The sequence below is a fragment of the Taudactylus pleione genome, unplaced genomic scaffold, assembly GCF_031769625.1.
Source record: "Taudactylus pleione unplaced genomic scaffold, aTauple2 ptg000095l, whole genome shotgun sequence".
NCBI lineage: Eukaryota > Metazoa > Chordata > Amphibia > Anura > Myobatrachidae > Taudactylus > Taudactylus pleione.
In genome coordinates this window covers 15027901-15051947 of record NW_028284497.1, presented here as the reverse complement: position 1 = coordinate 15051947, position 24047 = coordinate 15027901, and the positions used below count along the sequence as shown (strand labels likewise).

Genomic DNA, 24047 nt, shown 5'->3' with positions numbered 1-24047 from the left:
ATTGTTCATTTGAGTCTTGTTACAAAGTTTGATTGCATTTGGATGCTCTTTGAGGTCGATTCAGTTAGAGGCGAGTCAGCTTGCCCTGCGAGTGCAGTAGCCACAGGCTGGCTGATTTTTGTCTGCAGCTCCACAGAACAACGTACAAAAATCTGCTAGTCCGGTGGGAGATGAGTTCATGTGCTCGCACCTAATTGAATTGACCCCTTTATGTAATTTCAATCTTTGTTTTATGCTACTACATGTTCGTAATTTCTAGAAGAGTCTTTTATGAGTTCCATTAATTATTATAAACTATTTCATGCCAGATTTCATTTTATTACATGTGACTACATATTTTAAGAAAGAAAAAGGAGGCACAACCAACACCGTATTCCTACATGCTGATTTTCAAGATTGCATAATGCCACACACTATTATTTTGAATAAACTAGAAAGGAGTAAAACATTAACATGTTATATCATTGGCTGATGTCATAGCCACACATTCTAATATTATGAGGAGCAGTGTCAGATATTATCTGGATTTCATTAAAGCCAGATATGGATGTTATTAAAGCCAGATATTTTCTTTTTTTCAGGAAACAATACCTACTTAGCATTTTGGGATAATGCGGGAAAGAAGATTCCCATTTGATTTATAAAGGAGAAATCCATAGATGTTTGAATTTAATTAGTATTTGTATGTAGTTCATTTTATATGGAACTTATAGCACTTACATTATTAATAACACTGTAAAGACAATGGGGCTGATTCGGAGATGATCGCTAATGGCAATCACAGCTTCGAAAATATGCTAAAAGTTCCAAAGCTTACCAGAGCATAAGGACGCCCCACCACGGCTTTCTCATATGAGTACGATGTCGCTTACCGACGTAAATATCGGTAACTTCGACGCACATCAAGCGGCCATCTTGCCCTTGCGGAAGACTGGACAGCTCTCCTGACACGCAGAGGGCGCTTATGCTGCGTAGGAGATCGCAAGGGCTAATTTATGCATGCCCATGTAAGTGTGTTTAAACGGTCAGATACGCCTGCGTTTTATTGACCACCCCCCTTTACCTCCCCCAAACGCTGACGACTTGTCACTTATTTTGTGAATGGATCCACTGTGCTGGCAGAATCGCAAGACAATCGCAGCGTGCGTGCAGTGTGGCTTATACGCATACGCAAAGTCAAAATCGTTCTATCTTCGTAAAAATCACAGTAGCGTCTATCTCTGAATCAGGCCCAATATTCTCTCATGTTTGTGACATTTCATTATATTACTATACTGGGTCACTCATGTCCTCTGTCTGGTGCACATATAGATATATGGAAAACCGCACTGAAAAGTATATATATGCGTCCACCTGTAAATAAGCCCCAACATGTATATCCATGGATGAAAGACCTTATCCTCATGCCAAGCTGGGAGAAGTACTATTTGTCTTGATAGATAACATAAAAAGAAACGTATAAGTATTAACTTGCTATATCATACATAGCAATACATATCAAGAGGACTGGTTAGAACAAATTGAACGAAGTTGAAGGGAGGAAGAATAAACGTGACAGGAAGGAAGTGCCCTCACCATAAAGAATGATAAACAAAGTGCTGATAAGAGAAATAGGGGGAGATGACCTCTTTAGAAGGTTTGGTACAAGTGGAAAAGTTTCCCATAGCAACCTATCAGCTCTTAACTATCTATTAGCACGTACATTCTATAGAATGATAGCCAAACGCTCATTGGTTGCTATAGGTAATTTCACTACCTGTCCTCTTTAGAAAGCTTGATACATCTCCCCCATGGAGAGGGGGAATGATAGCTAGACGCTCATTGGTTGCTATGGGCAATTTCACTACCTGTCCTCTTTAGAAGGCTTGATACATCTCCCCCATGGAGTAAGAGGGTGAGAAAGAGAAGAAAAAGAGTGGGGATAGCGCTGAAGTGGGAGAGAAAGAGAACATAAAACCCCAGGCAGCGCTGGGGACATCATCTAGTTTATCATAATTAATACAGATGACTCAAATGAAATATCAGAGAAAATAATTGAGTTCAATCATTAATTTGTTCTTTAACACTTTTAATTGAGGATTGATAATTGATTATAAAGTATAAAAATGGCTTTACATGTAGATCAATACAATTATGTAATGAATCTAGGAGAATTGGCTTCAGTGAAATATTGTTTAATAACATTTTTCTGGCAATGTGTTATAGAAAAAATACTTTTCTCATACTTTTCTTCTCACTTTGGCTTGGAAGCCAGCACCAAAACATTTTTTAACCACACCTCAATTTCGGTTTCATTAGAAGACACTCCCATAACGTCCAAAAACCTGAAATGAGATGAAGGTACTAGATATAACCATACCGCCATATAATGTAATGCTTTTAGTAGCCATAGCTCCTTGTAAATAATTTATATTAACAAATATAAATAACATTACCCTCCAAATATTTAGCAAATGCACTCAAAGTATATAGTCCCCAACTGTGGTATTGGTGACACGCAATCAGACACATCTAACTGCACATGTTACGGATATTAGGTGTGTAATGCACATTCACTTATGCAAATGGTGACCCTTTTTTTCCCATTGGAGTGCAGTATTCATAGTCCATATGTATATGAGTCAAGTAAGTGCTCTCTAAACAATCAAATGAGCAAGATGAAAAAATACACACTTCATTGTGTAAGTTGGAGTAAGCATCACCACTTAACGTATTGTGTCTTTTAAGTATGGACAGATTACCAAATAAGGTATGCAGTAAGTATATAGTAAGACTAGGACAGGATCTACATTCAGAGAAATGGTCACTTCATCCAGATATTTTCCAACAGATAGTGGACAAATTGGGTCAATTAGACAATAACATAATGGTATCCAGGTTGAACGTCGAAGTTAGACATTAGTGTGTCAGTATAGAGATCCAGAGGCAATGTTAATCAATACAATGATGGTGTATTGGTATCATCCCCTCATTTACCTATTTTCTCTGCTAGCCATGCTGCCGAGTGTCCTGAAAAAGGTAAAAAGTAAAAAAGCACATTTTGTTCTTGTGGCTCCAAATTGGCCAAAAAGGGCCTGGAAATCAGATCTGTTGAGTATGTTGCAGGCTCATCTGTCCCATTACAGCCAGATCTGTTGGGTCATTCCTGCATTCAGCGTTAATGTGTTTAGCTATAACAGCTTGGTTACTGAAGCATAAATTTTGAAATACAAAAGTTTTTCAGACAAGGTGATAAAAACCAGAGCCGTAACTAGACTTTTTGGTGCCCTGTGCCAGAAAGAGCATTGGCGCCCCCCTCATTTTTCAAAGGGACATAGGGCCTGATTCAGAGCCGAACGCTCTGACCAGAGCGCTCGCTCTGAATCAGGGCCCTCCTCCGTGAAAATGGAGCGGCCCCCTGGCCGCTTGCATAACTGTGGGTGACCACTCACAGCATATGCGAGCGTCCATGATGATGGTCGCGATGGTCTTGACCATCGTGACCATCGGGCTTGCGACGGAGACCCTGCGGTAGGGTCTCGCTGCCGCAAGCCCTGGAGTGATTTTGGCTCTATCAGAGCCAAAATCACTCCCACTGACATCACTAGTGATGTCAGTGGGGCCGGCTTCAGACGGTAGGCGTTCCCGTGGGAACGCCTCCATCTGGCAGGCACGCCCCCGGCATGCCCACCAAAGGGGGCGTGCTGTCAATCAACATCGACAGCACGCCCCCTTTGGTGCGAGACCCGGAGCGATGGAGAGCCCGTCGTTCGCCGGGTCTCGCGCATGCGCACGACGGAGCTCCCTCCGTCGTGCGCATGCGCAGTGGGGGAACATCGACCCACTTGCAAGCGTCCTGCGCTCGCGAGCGGGTGTGAATGACCGCCATAATGCACCCAAAAGAGGGCCATGGCTTCATGGGGAAGGGCCAGGGAAGAGATAGGGGAGGCCAGGAGATGCTGTGGATGAAATAAGAGGAAGCTACAAGTGAGAGTGATAATAAACAGAAATTTGACAGGCCCAAACAGCGCCCCCTGCCCTGTGCGATGGCACCGGCCGCACTACCCTAGCTACGGCCCTGATAAAAACCATGATGAATACTAGGAAGCCTGCATCAGCCAGATGTTATCATAGACTGTGAAACTCCTATATGGCTCAGTGTGAAAGGACAAACTTTCCCACGTCTTCTTTTAAGTTTGAATGACTTATTTTGTTTTTATAGGAGGATCTGATGCAGGGTTAAGACTGTGGTCTATGTAAGTTCACATGTCAGCCTTGTTAGTTTTTTTTCCCCGAGAAACAAACTATGTTAATTCCAGAGGTCCAGACTTTTTTCAGGAAGTTCTCCGTTTGTAATCGCCTTTTGTTCCTCCTGTGGTACCAAAGAATTTGAATCTGGTTCTTCAAGCCCTACAAAATACATCTTTTGAGCCTTTATCAATAGGTTTAAAGTTTTTAACCTGGAAGGTTGTGTTTCTTCTGGCCATATCTTTGGCAAGGAGGGTGCTGTTCACCTTTTCTCATTTTTCAAGAGGATAGAGCAGTTTTGAGAACTAAACCTTCATTCCAACCAAAGATAGTCTCCAGCATTCTGGTCAGGATGGAGAGGACTTTACAGTCCTTGGATGTAGTTAGAGTTCTTAAGAATTGTGTTTGAAGGTGGAGCTTTCCAGCCTCTAAGCAAACTATTGCTAGAGGGATTTTGGCTGTAACTGGTCAGGCTTACATTGGAGCAGAGAGGCGCCTGTTACAGAAATAGCCAAGGCTCATTTCAGGAGATCAGTGGGGTCCTGGTCGTGTGTACATACATTTAAAAAGTCTTACAGATTTGTTACGGGTTGGGTACGGGATGCCAGCGCTCAGGATCCCGACGGTCAGAATCACGACTGGGTTCGGATACCGACACCTGTCAGTAACTATCCTACCCCTAAACCTAACCTCTCCCCTGCAGCCTAACCCTAACCCTTCCCCCGCAGCCTAACGCTAACCCGTAACCCTCCCCCTAACCCCAATATTTACAGTCGGGATGCCGGCAGTCGGGATTAAATAAACTACATCCCAATTGCTACTATTGAAGTATTGGGTGGAAAATGCTACATATTGCTCTTGAGCGTCCCTGCCCTTGGGAACCCCCATTGTTTCCAATGTCCTCCAGGGATGAAAGAAAAATTTAGAATTTTGCATTTACAAATATTATCCTTTCCCTTGATTTTTTACGAGACACAGGACACACTCCCTTACACTCATTGTTTACGTTCATGTATTATTTTGCTTTATTTCAGGACAAACACGTCGAGCGATTATTGGAAAAAGTCTTTTAGCAGGTTGCAGATCCTGCTGGTGGAGCTGCAATTTGGATTAAGGCTTTATATGGAGTGGTTGAAAAGCGCCCCTAATTCTACAGTGCTTATTTCAGGACAGTAGTCATTTTCCTCTCCAGTGTACCCTATCGACTAGTAGAAAATGATCTTACTGGTAAGTACAAAAATCCACATTTTTGGGGTTATATTTGGATACAGTCAACAGCTCACTGAACATTCCCAGAACATGCGCTTTACTTCCAGGCCCCGTAATTCCTTAATGCATGCCAGTGGATCAGTTACCCAGATATAACACTAATTTTTCCTGCATTTTACACACAAAATGTACAAAGACACACTTTGTCCTGCCATGGTGGTATACAGCAGTTTTCTCTTTTTGTTTATTACTGAAATAGTTAACTAGAGCGCAATAAGCTCTTCTCTTCAGTCTGACACAATAAATCACTGTGGCCAATAACTGCAAAATGTCTGGTATCTTTCTGACATTTTAATTTCACTTGGAAGTGTTTGTGCTTTCATTCATTCCACATTCTGTACATTTTTACTGGTTCCTTAAAAAGTGTAAAATGGGGGTTTGACTGTATAGAGCAAATAATGGGAAATTGGGAGGCATAACTGGAAGCATTCTGTGATGGAGGTATGTAGCTAGGGCTCATTTCTTACCTTTGTTCTGTTGTCTTAAGGAATTCCTGTGCTTTCTCAGGTTCCTGGCTACGAAATGTCTGAAACATGGAGAAGGTCTGAATAAGACCAATCAAATCTGCCAAAGTCATTGTGATCTTCGTATCCATGTCAACTATCCTGCAATAAATAGATAAATAAATAGAAGCAGATAGTTTCTACGGAAAGTCTGGGTTCTTATCTCTGACCCCAAATACTCCTTATACAAATCAAACGCCTACTTCATCATTTCTAGCAGGGTGTATCAAACAGAACTTCTCATGCAGAGTCTCCATTGTCAGGGGGATGGGTATATTTAAGCCTGGCCTCATCATGCCCGAGATTGGGCAAAGGATGAAGCAGTGAGGGCTGCATACACCCCTATCTTTGAAGATGGAGATAAATCTATTACATATACTCTCTAGCAGAGTATCTAACCAGTTACTAACTATATGGTGAAGCCTTTGGGTTTATTCTTTCAAATCTGGGGGGGAAAAAACAGTTCACAAACGCTGGCTATATCCTTTAGTGATATAATAAACTGGATAAACGTGGCACCATGTTCTAATGGTGCATACAGACAGTCAGATCAGACAATGATAAAGATATCGTTGTCTGATCATCCTGCATGTGCTGGTTGATTGTTATAGAACATCCAGCACAGCATCCACCCCCAAACGACTAAACGACCCGCGATCGTCCCTATAGTAACCTGGTCATTATTGACCAGGTCGGACTGCATGCACGAGCGATGGTCGTTATCGATCATCCGTGCCCGCGCATCGTCCGTTGTTTGGGGATCGGAAGGTGCTAAAAAATGGACGCTATCAACGATCTAACGATATCGTTATTGTTTATATCATCCTGCTAAATCTGACCATGTGAATGCACCATAAGAATGATAAAAAATAAGAAACATTTAGAAACCTTTTTTTGTCTGTATAGGGAATAGCCTCAAATATCTCCTTGTAACCTGATTTGACATGATGAACTTTTTCATGCTGATATTGCTCCAGGAAATCTTGAACCTGGAAAAGTAATAAGTTTTTACAGAAATGTATGAACACAAGGTTTTTAAAAATACTGAATAGAAAGTTATTAATTTGCTTTTGATAATACATTTTGTGTACAGTACAAATTTACATTGGACTTTTACAGTCCAAACACATGGTTTTGGAAAACTTGACAAACATAAGCACTACAAAATTAATCATTTTCCCAATTGAAATAAATGGAAATAATATTTGTTGAACTAAATTGCAATTACATTACATATTAAAGAGTACTGGAAAAAAACATCTAGCATCCCCATCCACTGAAACACATACAAGGTCTCTAGAGCACAGGTTCTCAAACTCGGTCCTCAGGATCCCAAACAGTGCATGTTTTCCAGGTCTCCTAGCGGAATCACAAGTTAAATAATTAGCTCCACCTGTTGATCTTTTAAAATGTGTTAGTGAGTAACGAGTACACTTGCTGAGTGACCAGGACAATGTGAACTGTGTGGGGTCCTGAGGACCGAGTTTGAGAACCACTGCTCTAGACTATCTACCACCATTAACATTCTAAGGCTATGCACCAATTGCCAATCTCCTAAATTAAATAGATATAGACTCAGAGTCTGTAGAAGCTACTAAGGAGTTGAGTGGGAATTACTTTAATCTGTCACATTGAAAATGGACTTTGGTCCCAATTTTTGGAAAAACTACAAATCCTATACACTTTAGCGACAGCTACAGTTAAAACCCCGTTTTCTGGAACAGAACCCGTCCCCGCTCCCAAATGGGTGCAGCCTGTCAATCAGGCTACGGATTTGAAGAACTCCAAGAGATCTCACAGTAGAAAACCGGCGCATACACAGTACAGATCCTGGGTATGCGCCGATCTTATAACATCGGAGTTGTATGCAAACCATCGGGTTTGCGTACTACTCTGAATCAGGCCATGTATCTTTAGATTGTAAGCTCTCACGAGCAGGGCCCTCATCTCTTATGTGCTTTTCATATCCTGTCTTATACCATCACCTCCTGCCCATTGCCTACAATGACAACAAACCTTTGGGTTGAGCTAGAACTGCTTTGAATCACAGCAGGGGGTGCATTTTAGTATGCCACTAGGTAGACTGAGGATCACGTGTGCACAGATTATTAGCCCACTGTACATAACCAGAGTCTCCGTATACAAAAGCAAAACAAATAAACTAATCTTTGTCTTCTGATGAAACCTCTCTCTACTCAAGGAGAAACGCGTAAAGGATTCCTGATTGGCACTGCCTCATCCACGCCAGCTATTTGTATTGCTTTTGTATATGGAGGCAAAAATCTACCAAAAATTCACAAAGTGGTTAACAAAGGCATTTTGGGGAGGGCTTTATTGCAATAAAACAATTTTAACCCTTTATTTAAGAATCATGTTCCTCAAACAATAATTTTATATAAAACTCATGTTCCTTGAACAACCATCGGATATAACGAATAATGCTCCTCAAACAATCATCTAATATAAAAATCAAAACCAATATAAGGATCACGCTCCACGAACAATCATCAACAAGTCAGTTCAATTTCTGCCCTGCGGGAGCTGCCGTAATCAACTGTGTTGTTATTGTGCAAAGGATATGCTTACAAGCAACAACAGCTCAGTTGCGAGCCAATAGGTCACACAAGCTCATAGAACAGGACTGCCGTGCACGGACGTGCAGAAAATTCTCTGTCCTTCATTGCAACATTCCCTATCGAATTCTAAAAGCTGCTTTAGCTTCGTTAGGGAGCTTCCTGAGCTATTCAACTCACTGCGCTGTTTGCTTAGTCGGGAAGAGGTTAAGTCGGAGAATGTCGGTTCTGTCGACTTAACCAGGGTGTTTAGTTGCGATAACCGGCATTCTCTGACTAAAGTGCCCGCCACAGGGCTGTCATCGTTGCAGCCACAAGGCCGACACTGTAGTCGGATTTCTTCTCGCACCCCCCTGAGGTTGGACATGCATATGCACACAAGTCTTAGGGCCTGATTCAGAGCCGTTCGCTATTTGTGGTCGTTCGTTCAAAAACAAGGGGTGGCTATTCAAATGATCCGTTCGCAAATTGCAGTCTGTTCCCACCTCTAAGTCTGAACGAGCGAGCAAAACATACGCTCGTTTATTTGATAAAAACGCCCCCTGGCCGCACGCACCATACGTCATGTCCGCTATTTATTAGATTAATCGAGTACATCGTACAGCGTATGAACTGCTCGCTATTCTTGTGGTTGGTGTTTTCAACCGCTATTTTGCGAGCAGTTCTGAGTTAAAAAAAACCAAGTGACGTGGTCAATGACGCTGCTGTATTAATTATGCACTCCCTTAAAACGCCCGTTTTGACCTTTAAGCACGCCTGCGTTCGGATCTCCACTCCCCGTTTTCAAGCACCTTCCCCTGTTACCACCCACATACGCCTCATTCTGTCACTCAAAATAGCAGGCCCTCGCTATATTGCGTACCAACGATTTTCGGCCGCACTGACTGGTTCGCGCATGCGTACTAAAAACCGTACGCATGCGCAGATGTGCGAACATCGCTCGGAACGAGCGTACTGCCGCTAGCGAGTGGCTCTGAATGAGGGCCTTAGGCCCTCATTCAGAGCCGTTCGCTATTTGCGGTCGTTCGTTTAAAAACAAGGGGTGGCTATTCAAATGATCCGTACGCACATTGTAGTCTGTTCACACCTCTAAGTCTGAACGAGCGAGCAAAACATACGCTCGTTTATTTGTTAAAAACGCCCCCTGGCCGCTCGCATCCTACGTCATGTCCGCTATTTATTAGATTAATCGAGTACATCGACCAGCGTATGAACTGCTCGCTATTCTTGTGGTTGGTGTTTGCTACCACAAATTTGCGAGCAGATCTGGCTATAAAATAACCCAGTGACGTGAACAATGACGCTGCTGTTTTAAATATACACACCCATAAAACGCCCGTTTTGACCTTTAAGCACGCCTGCGTTCGGATCTCCACTCCCCATTTTCAAGCACCTTCCCCTGTTACCACCCACATACGCCTCATTCTGTCATTCAAAATAGCAGGCACTCGCTATATTGCGTACCAACGATTTTTGGCCGCACTGACTGGTTCGCGCATGCGTACTAAAAACCGTACGCATTCGCAGATGTGCAAACATCGCTCGGAACGAGCGTACTGCCGCTAACGAGCGGCTCTGAATGAGGGCCTTAGATCACTATGAGCAATACCAAACCTCGGCCGGAGTGTTGTAAAGCACACCGCCATTGGACTTTTGAGTAACAACTTATTCTGTAGTACCTGGTAGTCTGGTGGAAGAATATGGGTTTGGTGGATGCCAGGGTGGCGCTTCTAGTCTGTTTGTAATGGCCACAGAAATAAGAGTATTATATAACTCCTTTAAATCAGAGTGGACTCCAGTTGCAGAGGCACACAAATTTATGGCAGTGGGAGGGGAGCAATCACAATAATGTAAAAATATAGAAGTGTTGCAAACCTGTCTAGGGTGCTGAGGGAGAAGTAACTTGTGGTCAGGCAGTCGGTGCACAGCAGGGATGAACAGGGCAATAACAGGGCGACAGTGCACCCTGTGCCAGCCCTGCCCTTTAAACCTGTGGCATCATGACATAACACCTAGGGGTGGGCCACTGGACACTGAGGGCAACTCTATGACCAGGCACATTGGAAGCCACATGCAGGTGCCATGGGGCAGCGACGGTGTCACACTCCGGATGCCTGGGCCTTGTGCGACAGTACAGGTCGCACACCCCTAGAGACAGCCCTGGGGAGGCACAAACATACTTCAAATGTCAATTGTAAAGTCCAGTGTATAGCAAATGCAAACAATGATACATAGCAATAAAGCATAAGTGTAGTCCAAATCCTAAGGTCCGGTACACAGAAATCCAGTTAATAGAGTTGATGCACAAACACACTCCACTGAATCAAAAGCGGGTCATACTAATTATCAAGGAAGTAGGCAAAAGAGAAGCCAAACAACAAGCCATTGTCATATCAAAAAACACTGTCCAAATTCACTGGGTGCTGAAAGCAATCAACTAGCAATGACTGCTAGGTGAGTTTCTCCTTTAAAGCACCCGGGGGCAGGGACCCCCTGGAGTAAGCTCCCCTGAAGATTGCGCGCACACAGTTGTATTCCAGCAATGCTCGATCTTAGCCTGTGGACAAGACCTGAAAAAACCTGGTAACAATAATGTCAGCCCAGATTACTGAAATACATTGCACACTGCGCCGCATGGCATATTGAGGCTAGGTGTAGGAGGACACATCTGTACCTCCGTTACCAGCAGTGAACATGATATTAAAGATAGACACCAGTCTACACACAGCTATTCGAAGGTGGCAATTATTCACATGAATGCCTCTGCAGCATGCAAAGCAAAGAGCCTTCACCAGAATGAGTATGGAGCCTCAGTTATAATAAATGGTACATTACTACCAGCGCTGAAAGGGCAAATAGTAAAAAAAAGTGGAATAAGTGCAGGTTAGAACTTTATCACTCTCCAAGGCTTAGTACATAAGACCCCATGGCATTTATTTATAAAACACAATAAACTGTCATAAAAGACTGTATTAGTAAAAAACACATTATTTTAGTTTTAAAATAAACAGTCCTGGTACAGATTATGACTAGTAAGGAGTTTCTCTTAATGTACGGAAAGGCTCCTAATTGCCCAGTGTCTGCAGCTGTTATTGGATATAACAGCAATAGAGATACAACAGTCTTTTGTTGAGTGTATCACATTTTTATAGGGACCCTAATAGTTTTTTCTCGGTTGTAGCAGGCAAGATTCAGAGCTCCTTGGGGATCCGATATGGTCGCAGGGCTCTTTCTGTTTCCTTATTAATGGGAGACGGTCTGTGGCTTTTTCTTGTCTGTGTGGCTAAAGCTGGGTACACAGCCCGACCATCTCCGGCTACGGGACACGGTGGAGGAGCCTGCATCGGAAAGTGCATACACACTTGCCGATGTGGACAGCATGGCCCTCGCTAACGACATCCCTCGTCGGCCCTGCATGTAGGGCCGATGGAGGATGTCGTAGAGCGCACATCGTCATCGAGGGTACACACTAGATAATCTGTCGCTCCTATCCGCCGAATCGGAAGACATCGTCTAGTTTGTACCCAGCATTAGACTCTGGGGGAGATGTACATACTAAGCCTTGGAGAGAGATGAAGTGGAGAGAGATAAAGTACCAACCAATCAGCTCCTGTCATGTTACAGATTGTTTTTGAAAAATGGCAGGAGCTGAATGGTTGGTATTTTATCTCACCACTTTCTCTCTCTACAAGGATTAGTACATCTCCCCCTTTGCACCTTAAGTTTTGCGGCTTATGCACTGTGGCATTGACGCCTTGCTTCGTGGGTATGTATGTACAGCTAGGAATAGCTGTACTTCATAAATCTGTACACAGTCCTTTTCACACAGGCTCCCAATAGTGGAGCTCAGCAGACAGCAGCTGGTGGAATTATCTACCTCTTGCTGCACTCAGAAGTCCTGTGAGCGGCTAGGAACACGCTGAGTGTAGTGGGTCTGTGTGTGGCCTGATGTTTCTTGTTCGACTATCCTCTCCAACAGGTTTCTCCTGTATAACCTGGCTTCCTTAGAGATTGTGGATCCACAATTTATTGTGTTTTATAAATACCATACTGTTAATTTCTACCTAATTGGGGTGATATTTCTGTTCTAACCTGTACTTATTCCACCTTCTTTTTACTTTTACCCTTTCAGCGCTGATAGTAATATACCATTACAGTTACACTTACCGGTAATAAGAGTTTGGGAGATCCCTATCCACTAAATAGCTGCTTCTTTTCTATTTTCAACTTCACCGTTTTTTTACTCGGATTTGCGCTTTTTTGTCTTGTATTATTATTGGCGTCTGATAAAGTTCCTGCCTTGTAAAATGACAACACACATTTTCCAGCCCAGCTGTTGCAATTGTTATTCCACCTCCTTATGTATCAAATGTATCACTGTGTAATATGTTGGGCTCTCTATAAATAAACAATAATAACAACAACATTATAATAATGACAATAACATGCAATCAGGCCAGTGGCGTAACTATAAATTTTGCTCCCCCCTGCCAAAACATTTTCTGACGCCCCCTCCCATGCAGGGCCCCAGGTAGTGGTCCCCCTATGCCAGTGTTGGCTAACCTTGACACTCCAGCTGTATGGAACTACATAACCCAGCATGCACTGCTACAGTTTTGCTATTAGGGCATGCTAAAACTGTGGCAGGGCATGCTGGGATATATAGTTCCACAACAGCTGTAGTGTCAAGGTTAGCAAACACTGCCCTATGCAGTGCCCCTTACATAATGCCCCCAGTAGTAGACCCACTTATATAGTTCCCCCAGTCCTAACCCCCCAGCAGTGCCCCCAGTAGTAGTCCCTCCCAGCAGAGCCTCCAGTAGTAGTCCTCCCCCACCAATGCCCCCAGTAGTAGTCCCCCACCAGTAATCCTCACCTATGCAGTGCCCCCAGCAGTAATCCCCACCTATGCAGTGCCCTCAGTTGTGGTCCCACCAGTGCAATGCCCCCAGTAGTGGTCCCACCAGTGCAGTGCCCCCAGTAGTAGCGCACCCCAGCAATGCCTCCAGTAGTCCCCCCCCCAGAAATGCCTCCAGTAGTAGTCCCCCCACAGTAACGCCCCCAGTAATAGCCCCCCCAGCAGTGCCCCCAGTAGCAGTGCCCCCAGTAGTAGTCCCACCCCAGCAGTCCCACCCAGAAGTGCCCCCAGTATTAGTCCCCACAGCACTGCCCCTAGTAGTATTCCCCCTCTATGCAGTGTCCCCCAGTAGTGGTCCCACCAGTGTGCAGGGCTCCTAGTAGTATTCCCAGCAGTGCCCTTAGTAGTAGTCCCCCCCCAGCAGTCCCCTTAGTGGTAGTCCTCCCCCCCAGCACTGCCCTTAGTAGTAGTCCCCCCCCAGCAGTGCCCTTAGTGGTAGTCCTCCCCCCCAGCACTGCCCTTAGTAGTAGTAGTCCCCCCCAGCAGTACCCTTAGTAGTAGTCCTCCCCCCCCAGCACTGCCCTTAGTAGTAATAGTAGTCCCCCTAGTGCCCTTAGTGGTAGTAGTCCGTCCTCCCCCCCAGCAGTGCCCTTAGTGGTAGTCCCCCCAGCAGTGCCCCCCGCCCGGCCAGAAACACACACAAAGAAAATAAACCTCCGCTTACCTTGAACCCCGCTCCGGCATGCTCCTCCGTGCAGCGTCCTCCCGGGCCGGCCCGCTCTGCATGATGGGAGAGACGTCATGACGTCTGTCCCATCACACATTGCAGGACCCGGAAGCCCGGCTCCCGCAGTGGGCGCAGCAGCCGATGAGAGTCTGACAGACTCTCATCGGCTGCTAAAACAAACACACAGCTGCCGACGCCGGCGGCTGTGTTTTTGTTGCTAGTAATGTAGTGCGGACGACACTTATCTGCCGTCCACACTACCGCCCTGCCTGGGTCACTAACAGATGCTAGAGGTCCAGTAGGACCTCTAGCATATGTCTCCTCCTAGGCGGCGGCCATTTTGGGAGGGCTGTTTTCTGCAGATTTCATGCGGACGGACAGTCCGCATGGAATCTGCAGGCAGCCACCTCGCCCCACAAGCCTCCGCGCCCCCAAGCCGCTGCGGGGGCTGTAGTTACGCCACTGAATCAGGCAATGAGCAGGGAGTGAGACCAAAAATACAAATATTATTTCTGATGTGATATGTATATGGTTTTCCTAGTTTTTTATTTAATTTTTTTTTTTTTTTCTACATTTTAACAGTCTCATTTTTAATTGTCAAAACCATGCTTAATTTAAATGGATCATTTCCTTTACCATGGTTCAATGCAATCTAGATCTAATGGTGCTGCACCGGTCACAGTGATCTTATGCAGCAATGAATACCACACTGACTACTTTCAAACGTAAGGATATCAGAAGTCTCCTTGAATTTCTATGACCAACAGAAAATGTGAAACCAAGTGGAATCACTGCAGCAGGGACAATTCTTTACGTGGCGGGCAGGATAAATGGCATGAAGCGCAACACAGTATTCACATGTGATGACGGAACACTTACTAAGTATTTAGCCCTTGCCACTCAGAGCAGCCTAATTTCTTCCACTACAGCACTAAGAAAAGCAGTGACATTTATCTACTTATCTAAACACTTCTGAGCTTACTCCCACTGCTGCACAATAACAAAAATACATCTATTAGATAACCTGTGGGCCCTCACCTCCATATAGATTGATTTTACATGTCACTTGAATCAACTGGGCTCACACAGCTAAGGTAAGGGAGAAGCCCATTAGGTGGGACAATAGGCTTATGGACAGCTCTTACAGATAAATGTTTAAACTCAAAGAGGGCTAGGTCAGCATTGATTTATATATATATCGCATGTAGCTAATCATTACAAAACCTTGTGATGTATTTATAGTTTTGAATCCTGACCTCTTTGAAGATCTTTAAAATCTGTTCACTTTGAGTCTTGTAATGAGCTTCCATTGCAGGAAGGTAGGAAAAGAAAGCAAGACATCCATGAGGCTTAAGGATCCGATCAACCTGCAATTTTGGAATTCCAATTACTATATGGATTAAAGCAGCATGATAATAGAGAAACAAAGGTTAAGCAAAAATATGTTTTTTTTACATATATAAATAGCAAATTGTCTTTTGGTAATAAGCAGGGTTCTAGCTCTTTTCCAATTCACCAACATCCAGCTATCACTTCCAAGATCTGTGTCTCTCAGCCACAAGCATTATCTGCTCCCATGCAGGATTACAGAACTTTTTTCGGGATGCACCCACTCTGTGGAATCCCCTCCCATGCACAATAAGACTTTCCTCTAGTCTCCAAACCTTCAACCGTTTCCTGAAAACTCATCTTTTCAGACATGCTTAGAAATTCCAGGACCACTCACATAACCTTCATATGCTATCCTACTCAATTACATCTCCACTATATAATCTACGCATAACTCTTACCTATAATTTTCTCATCCTGCTGAACTCAGGCCAAAACTGCTGTGGGACTGGATCTTACAGCCCACCAAGAACCTCTGCAATCTGGCTAGGCCAATATACTATATGTAGCACTTATGCTTGTGTATCAATGCCTATTAAACTATAGATTGTAAGCATGCAAGCAGGGCTCTCTTACCATTTTCTCTGTCTGTTATTACCCAGTCTTGTTAAATTACTGTTTTGTTCCCAATTGTAAAGCGTAACAGAATATGCTGCGCTATATAAGCAACTGTGAATAAATAAATTATAGTCCAGATCCATTGTGCGGTATCTAGAAACCATCAATATTACTACAAGTGATAACAGAGCAGAATGTAATATCTTGCTGCTACTGGGTGAGTGCTCTCCCTTCCTTGTATGTACTCCTTCCTGACTTGGATAGAATCGTGAGAACAGCTTGTGCAGTGTGAATGTAATATCCACAAGAAATCCCTGTTGTAGCCCTTCATAGGTTGGTGACTACTGCCTAATGCAAGAACATCTACATACCTTGGTGGTGATTTAGAGTTGAGCGTAAGGGATGACTGCCTGTATATAAGGAAACACACACTTGGGGGCTTGTGTACAGACATGGCGAAAAGTTGTAAGAATGACACGTATTGGTTTTCACAAAGTCTGCTGCTTCAGTTTGCATTTACTCCAGAATGCCATGAAGAGTGATCAAATGAATTGCACAGTCCCTCTTTGTCATGAAAATGAACTTAGGGCCTGAGTCAGACCCGCTCGCGAGCACACAGCGCTCACAAGCAGGTCGATGGTCCCCCACTGCGCATGCCGGTGCCGGCGTGCGCATGACCCGGCCAGCGACGGGCGCTCCATCGCTACGGGTCTCGCACCAAAACAGGGCGGCTGTCGATTATGATTGACAGCTCGCCTTTTTTTTTTCAGGCGGGCAGGGGTGGTGGCTACACAAATGGAGGCCGGAAGCTCACTGGGGCTAGCGGGAATGAGACCCTATCACAAGGGTCTCCTCTCAAGCCCGATGGTCTTGACCATCATCATGGCCGCTCACTATAGCTGTGGGTCGCGACCATCACCTGGTGGTCACCCACAGCTATGTGAGCGGCCAGGAGGCCGAAACAAACAAAAAAAAAAAACACGCCCCAATTCAGAATTCTGAAAAGAGCGTCCGGCTCTGAATCAGGGCCTTAATCCCAAAAACAACATTTCCACTGCATTTCAGCCCTGCCACAAAAGGACCAGCTGACATCATGTCAGTGATTCTCTCGTTAACACAGGTGAGAGTGTTGACGAGGACAAGGCTGGAGATCACTGTTATGATTGAGTTAGAACAACAGACTGGAATCTTTAAAAGGAGGGTGGAGCTTGAAATCATTGTTCTTCCTCTGTTAACCATGGTTCCCTGCAAGGAAACACATGCAATTATCATTGCTTTGCACAAAAAAGACTTCACAGGCAAGGATATTGCCGCTAGTAAGTTTGCACTTAAATCAACCATTTATTGGATCTTCAAGAACTTCAAGGAGAGAGGTTCAATAGTTGTGAGCTTCAGGGGGCCCAAGAACATCCAGCAAGCGCCAGGATCGTCTCCTAAAGTTGATTCAGCTGCAGGATCGGGGCACCACCAGTGCAGAGCTTGCTCAGGAATGGCAGCAGGCAGGTGTGAGTGCATCTTCACGCACAGTGAGGCGAAGACTTTTGGAGGATGACCTGGTGTCAAGAAGGGCAGCAAAGAAGCCACTTCTCTCCAAGAAAAACATCAGGGACAGACTGATATTCTGCAAGAGGTACAGGGATTGGACTGCTGAGGACTGGAGGAAAGTTATTTTCTCTAATGAATCCCCTTTCAGATTGTTTGGGGCAACTGGAAAAATGCATTTCTGGAGAAGGAAAGGTGAGAGCTATCATCAGTCCTGTGTCATGCCAACAGTAAAGTATTCTGAGACCATTCATGTATGGGGTTGCTTCTCAGCCAAGGGAGTTGGCTCACTCACAATTTTGCCTAAGAACACAGCCATGAATAAAGAATGGTACCAAAACATCCTCCAACAGCACCTTCTCCCAACTATCCAAGAAAAGTTTGGTGACGAACAATGCCTTTTCCAGCATGATGGAGCACCTTGCCATAATGCCAAAATGATAACTAAGTGGCTCGGGGAACAAAACATCGAAATTTTGGGTCCATGGCCAGGAAATGCCCCAGACCTTAATCCCATTGAGAACTTGTAGTCAATCCTCAAAAGGTGGGTGGACAAACAAAAACCCACAAATTCTGTCAAACTCCAAGCATTGATTAGGCAAGAATGAGTGGCCATCACTCAGTATGTGGCCCAGAAGTTGACTGACAGCATGCCAGGGCGAATTGCAGAGATCTTGAAAAAGGAGGGTCAACGCTGCAAATTTTGACTCTTTGCATAAACTTAATGCAATTGTCAATAAAAGCCTTTGACACCTATGAAATGCTTGTAATTTTGTGAAAATCAATACTTGTGTCATTCTCAAAACTTTTGGCCATGGCTGTACACAAGCACACATATGCACCTTTGGCACATACAGGAAAAGTTGCAACAAGACATGGATGAACAGGTCACGTTGTTTACCTGTCTCTTTGTATGACAGAATAACCTCAGTGTAAAACATACAAATATATAAACAATCATTTTCTGAAATAAAACAAGCTTTGAATTTTGTTGTCACATACAAACGTGTTACCTCCTTTAGAAACTTCTCAATGTTGAACCAATGGACAGCAGTACACGCAGTTAATAGATCCACAGAACCATCAGTCACTGCTACTTCCTCGGCTGGAGCGGCACTGTAATTATAGTTCCTTTAATTTACTTTGTTAAACTTAATGGCAGACATACGTTATCGGATGTGCTCAAGCAATATATGAAAGGAGGACGGTAATGCTGCCCATACACTAGGCGACTAAACCTAGCAATTGAGCGATAACGACCGTCGTAACCGCTCAATCGCTTGGTAATCGCCTGCAAATCAGACAGTAAAAATGGGATTTTGGTACCTAACGGTAAATCCTTTTCTCTGATTCCACAGGGGACACTGAAGGTGCTTACGCTGGGGTATAGAGGCGTGGATAACTGGAGCCGGCACTTTAAATAATTTAGAAGTGTGAAGCTCCTCCCCCTCTATGCCCCACCAGCCCCCAGTTTAGAAAATGGAGACCGAGAGGAGATGGAGAACAAGCGGAGTAAAAGGGAGAGAACACACAATCAAAACATACAACATATGTAACAAACCAAACAGGCAGGCAGAGAGCACTGAAGTGGGCGTCCAGTGTCCCCTGTGGAATCAGAGAAAAGGATTTACCGGTAGGTACCAAAATCCCATTTTCTCTTTCATCCACTAGGGGACACTGGAGGTGCTTACGCTGGGGACGTCCCAAAGTTTTCCCCACGGGCGGGAGCGCTCTGCGGCACCTGCAGAACAAGACGGCCAAAACGGGATGCCGAAGTAGCAAACGTATCAAATTTGTAAAACTTGACAAACGTGTGAACTGAAGACCAAGTGGCCGCACGGCACAATTGTGACGTGGAGGCTCCTCTACCGGCCGCCCATGACGCACCCACTGAACGTGTGGAATGAGCCGAAATGGACGAAGGAGGCCGGCGGTCGGCACCAACATAAGCCTGATGAATAGTCAGCCGAATCCAACGTGCCAGAGTCTGCTTAGATGCTGGCCAACCCCTCCGAACCGCATCATAGAGGACAAAAAGTGACTCAGACTTACGGAGGGAAGCAGTCCTGTCAACATAGATGCGGAGAGCTCTAACCACATCCAAGGTAGAAGAACCACCAGAGTCCTCCACCAAAGACGGTACTACAATAGGCTGATTAATATGAAAAGCCGACACTACCTTGGGAAGGAAGGTGGCTACCGTCCGGAGTTCCCCCCTATCAGCATGAAACACAAGGTGAGGTGGCTTATAGGACAGAGCACTCAATTCTGAAACTCTACGAGCCGAAGCTAGAGCCAGGAGGAGGGCCGTTTTCCAAGACAAATACTTAATCTCAACCTCTTCCAAAAGGTTCAAACATGGACGACTGAAGAAACAAAAGCACTAAGTTCAAGTCCCAGGGAGCTATCGGAGGTACAAAAGGAGGCTGCACACGCAAGACCCCCTGAAGAAACGTCTGCACCTCAGGAATGAGAGCCAATTTCCGTTGAAAGAAAATGGAAAGGGCAGAAACCTGCACCTTTAAAGTCCCAAGACGAAGGCCAGAATCCAGACCAGTCTGAAGAAAAAGCAGAAAATGGGACAACCGAAAAGTCCTAGATGGAAGATCCCGACTGGAACACCACGAGATATAAGAACGCCAGATACAATGATAATGCGCAGCCGAAACTGGTTTCCTGGCGCGTAGCATGGTGGGAATGACAGAGTCTGGGATTCCTCTGCGTCTTAGGATATCAGTTTCAAGAGCCACCCCGTTAAACGCAGCTGCGCTAGGTTGGGGTGTACGAAAGGACCCTGCTGTAGCAGATCCGGGCACAGAGGAAGGGGCCACGGATCGTCTGCCAATAGGGACCGAAGGTCCACGAACCAACTTCTCTGAGGCCAGTTCGGAGCCACGAGAATGACAGAGGCTGACTCGTGTTTTATTCTTTTTAGTAGTCGAGGAAGAAGTGGAATCGGAGGAAAGAGGTAAACTAAGTCAAAGTTCCACGGAACTGTCAGAGCGTCAACTGCCACCGCCTGCGGATCTCGAGTTCTTGACACGTATACCGGGAGCTGACGATTCAATCGTGACGCCATGAGGTCCACCTGAGGACATCCCCATCGAAGTATCAGAGCGCTGAACACGTCTGGATGAAGCTTCCATTCCCCGGGATGGATATCCTGGCGGCTTAGGTAATCTGCTTCCCAGTTGTCCACACCTGGGATGAATACCGCCGACAGGATTACTGACTGGCTCTCGGCCCACCTGAGGACCTGAGTTACTTCTCGCATGGCCATACGACTCCGAGTCCCACCTTGGCGGTTGATGTACGCGACGGCTGTCGCATTGTCGGACTGAACTCTTACCTGACGATTCCTTAGAAACTCTGTTGCTTCTATCAGAGCATTGTAAATTGCTCTGAGTTCCAACACATTTATGGGCCACTTTTGTTCTAGAGGGGACCATCGACCCTGAAAGTGATAATCGAGGACCACTGCTCCCCATCCTCGAAGGCTGGCATCCGTTGTTACGATGATCCAGTCCCACACCCCGAATCTCCGGCCCGCTAAAAGATTGTTGGATTGTGTCCTCCAGAGAAGGGCCACTCTGGTAGTTGGGCTCAGACGGATCTGTCGATGTAGAAGCAGATGAGACCCTGACCCGTGTCAATAGGTCCAGCTGAAACACCCTGGAGTGGAACCGGCCGAACTGTAGTGCCTCGAAAGCAGCTACCATCTTCCCCAGGAGACGCAAAGAAGGAGGGACACCTTCTTTGGCGTGAGGACCAGCTGAACTAACAACCGGATATCCCGGGCTTTGTCTAGTGGAAGAAAGATCCTCTGTGATGCCGTATCTAAGATCATGCCCAGAAAACAGGAGCCTCTGGGACGGATTGAGATTTGATTTCTTGAAGTTGATTATCCAACCATGTTGGGTTAGAGTCTGAGATGTCAGTAGGGCATGACTTGTAAGAAGAGATACCGATTGCGCCTTGAGTAACAGGTCGTCCAAATAAGGGATTATGTTCACTCCCGATGACCGAATTTGAGCAATCATGACTGACATGAGTTTGGTGAAGACGTGGGGAGCCGAGGATAACCCGAGCGGCAATGCCCGAAACTGATAATGATCCTTCAATATGGCGAAACGCAGAAAGGCTTGGTGTGGTTCCCAGATGGGAACGTGGAGATAGGCATCCTTGATATCCAGGGATAATAGGAACTCTCCTGGTTCCAAGCTCGCAATAACGGACTGCAGAGACTCCATTTTGAATTGATACATCTTCAAATACAGGTTCAATGATTTGAGGTTCAAGATGGGCCTGACCGATCCATCCGGTTTGGGTACTACAAACAGGTTTGAGTAGAACCCCATACCTCATTGATGTTCTGGAACCGGAACGAACACAGATGATACTACTAGAGACTGGATAGCCCCCTGTAGAACTCTTGCCTTGTCTGCAGGTATTGGCAGACTTGTAGTGAAGAACCGAGGCGGAGGGGGGGCCTCGAAGTCTATTCGGTACCCCAGGGAAATTAGTCTGCGGATCCACGGTTCCGGAGACGTCTGGTTCCAAACATGTTGAAATCCTTGCAGCCGGGCACCCACTGTAGATAGTCCCAGGTGGGACGGAAGACCGTCATGCCATCTGTTTTTCAGATGGCTTAGGCTCCTGTCTGTGTGCAACCGTGTGTGGGCGGCCTTTACCTCTGCCGCCTCTTGCTTGAGAGGGAGCCCCTCTGGCTCTAACACGAAAGGAATGTGGCGCACGAAAGGAATGAAACGAAGGTCCTGTGTAAGCTTTTCTGGGAGCCGGTGTAGTTGACGAAAGGAAGGAAGACTTACCCCCCGTGGCCTGGGATATCCATTTGTCTAATTCTGGGCCAAAGAGCATATCGCCATTAAATGGTAAACCCTCCACAGCACGCTTGGATTCTGCGTCCGCTTGCCAAGCGCGCAGCCAGAGGGCTCTGCGGCCTGAAATCGCCGAAGCAGATATGCGAGCACTAATCTGACTGATATCTTTAGAAGCTTCTCCCATGTAAACTGCAGACTCACGTATGTGTTCTGCTAGTAGAGGTAACTCTGCTCTGGAAGTACCAGAGTCCAAACCTTTAACCAACTGGTCAGCCCAGCAAACCACCGCTTTGTTAACCCAAGCATTAACCAGGGTGGGCCTAAGTTGAGCACCCGCTGCAGTATAAATAGATCTTAGCGTTGTCTCCAACTTACGATCCGACAGATCTTTTAGTACTATAGCTCCTGGTAATGGGGGTGCTGTTTTCTTTGAGAGACGGGAGACAGACGCATCTACTGGAGGAGGTGTTTCCCACCTCTCCATCATGGATGATGGAAAAGGGTAGCTAGACAAAAACCATCGCGGAATCTGGAACCGCTTATCCGGCTGTTTCCAGGCCACCGAGAGCTGTTGCTGAAGTTGCTGTGAGAACAAAAAAAACGCAGAGCTCTTAGGTTGTTCTTGAAATAATTCAAGCTCCTGTGGTGCAGGAATTATATCCTCAGGTAAATTCAGGGTCCTTCTGACCGCCAAAATTAGAGATTCAACCCCGGGAGAGGTGGACTCTAACTCCTGAGGGGTATCGTCCTGTAAAGCTTCCTCCAATTCCCCTTCTTCGGTATCCTCCATAGCGAAAAATTCTTTGTCCGACTCCTCTGACTGGAGAACAGTCGTCAGAGTACGCTTTTGTGTCGGTCTCTGGCAGGAAGTGTAGGGTGCAGATGCCGCTGTACCCATAACCTGTACCAAGGTGTCTAGAGACTTGGTTAGCCCCGCCACCAGGGAGGTTGAGACTTACGTGCCTCAGCTAACTCTGATGCTAAGTCTGACATAACTCCTACCATGTCAGCGGCCCATGGAGGAGCAGGTGAGGCAGTAATAGCCATAGATGGATCCATTGCTATACAAGCATCACATAACGTGGACCCAGCGGCATGCGGCTTGGTTAGTTTGTTGTTACACTTTGAACAGACAAACATTTTTTGAGAAGCTTTAGTTCTGTTTGACATGGATACACACAGTCACTCCACACAGAAGGACAGAGTATAGACAGAAGAACAGAATAAACAGAAGGCTGGTTTGGGACACAGAGGAGGAGTACACCCCACTCCCTTCCCACAGATCAGAATCCCTGCTTACACCCCAGTGATACTCACAGCCTCTGTACCAGGGATGCAGTCAGGTCAGCCTTCTGTGTAATCCTTTGCCAAGGATCCTGTTAAAAAACTGCACACTTCCTGTTTGAAGCAGAGATGCAGCATTAGAAATAACAAACGGCAGCCACGCTGTTTTACACAGCCGCTTGCAGGAGAGCCTGCGCTGCCTAAGCTCCGCCCCCTTTTCTGCCTCGAGGGCTTCAAAGATGGCTGCTCGTAATATCCTCCCCCCTCCGCGCGTGT

General features: G+C 45.6%; 1 protein-coding gene across 4 annotated transcripts in view; it reads right to left on the bottom strand.

Annotated features, from left to right (window-relative positions):
* Positions 1-2063: 2063 nt before the first annotated feature.
* Positions 2064-24047, bottom strand: part of LOC148526625 (putative methyltransferase DDB_G0268948) — a 37276-nt gene continuing 15292 nt past the window's right edge. For all 4 annotated transcript variants that reach the window (XM_088470243.1, XM_088470244.1, XM_088470246.1 and 1 more), the window contains exons 4-8: positions 18660-18762; positions 15414-15524; positions 6888-6988; positions 5964-6101; positions 2064-2324 (exon numbers count right to left, since the gene is read on the bottom strand). In XM_088470243.1, coding sequence (XP_088326369.1) covers positions 2234-2324; positions 5964-6101; positions 6888-6988; positions 15414-15524; positions 18660-18762 — 544 coding nt within the window. In that variant the 3' untranslated portion in view covers positions 2064-2233. The remainder of the gene's footprint in view (positions 2325-5963; positions 6102-6887; positions 6989-15413; positions 15525-18659; positions 18763-24047) is intronic.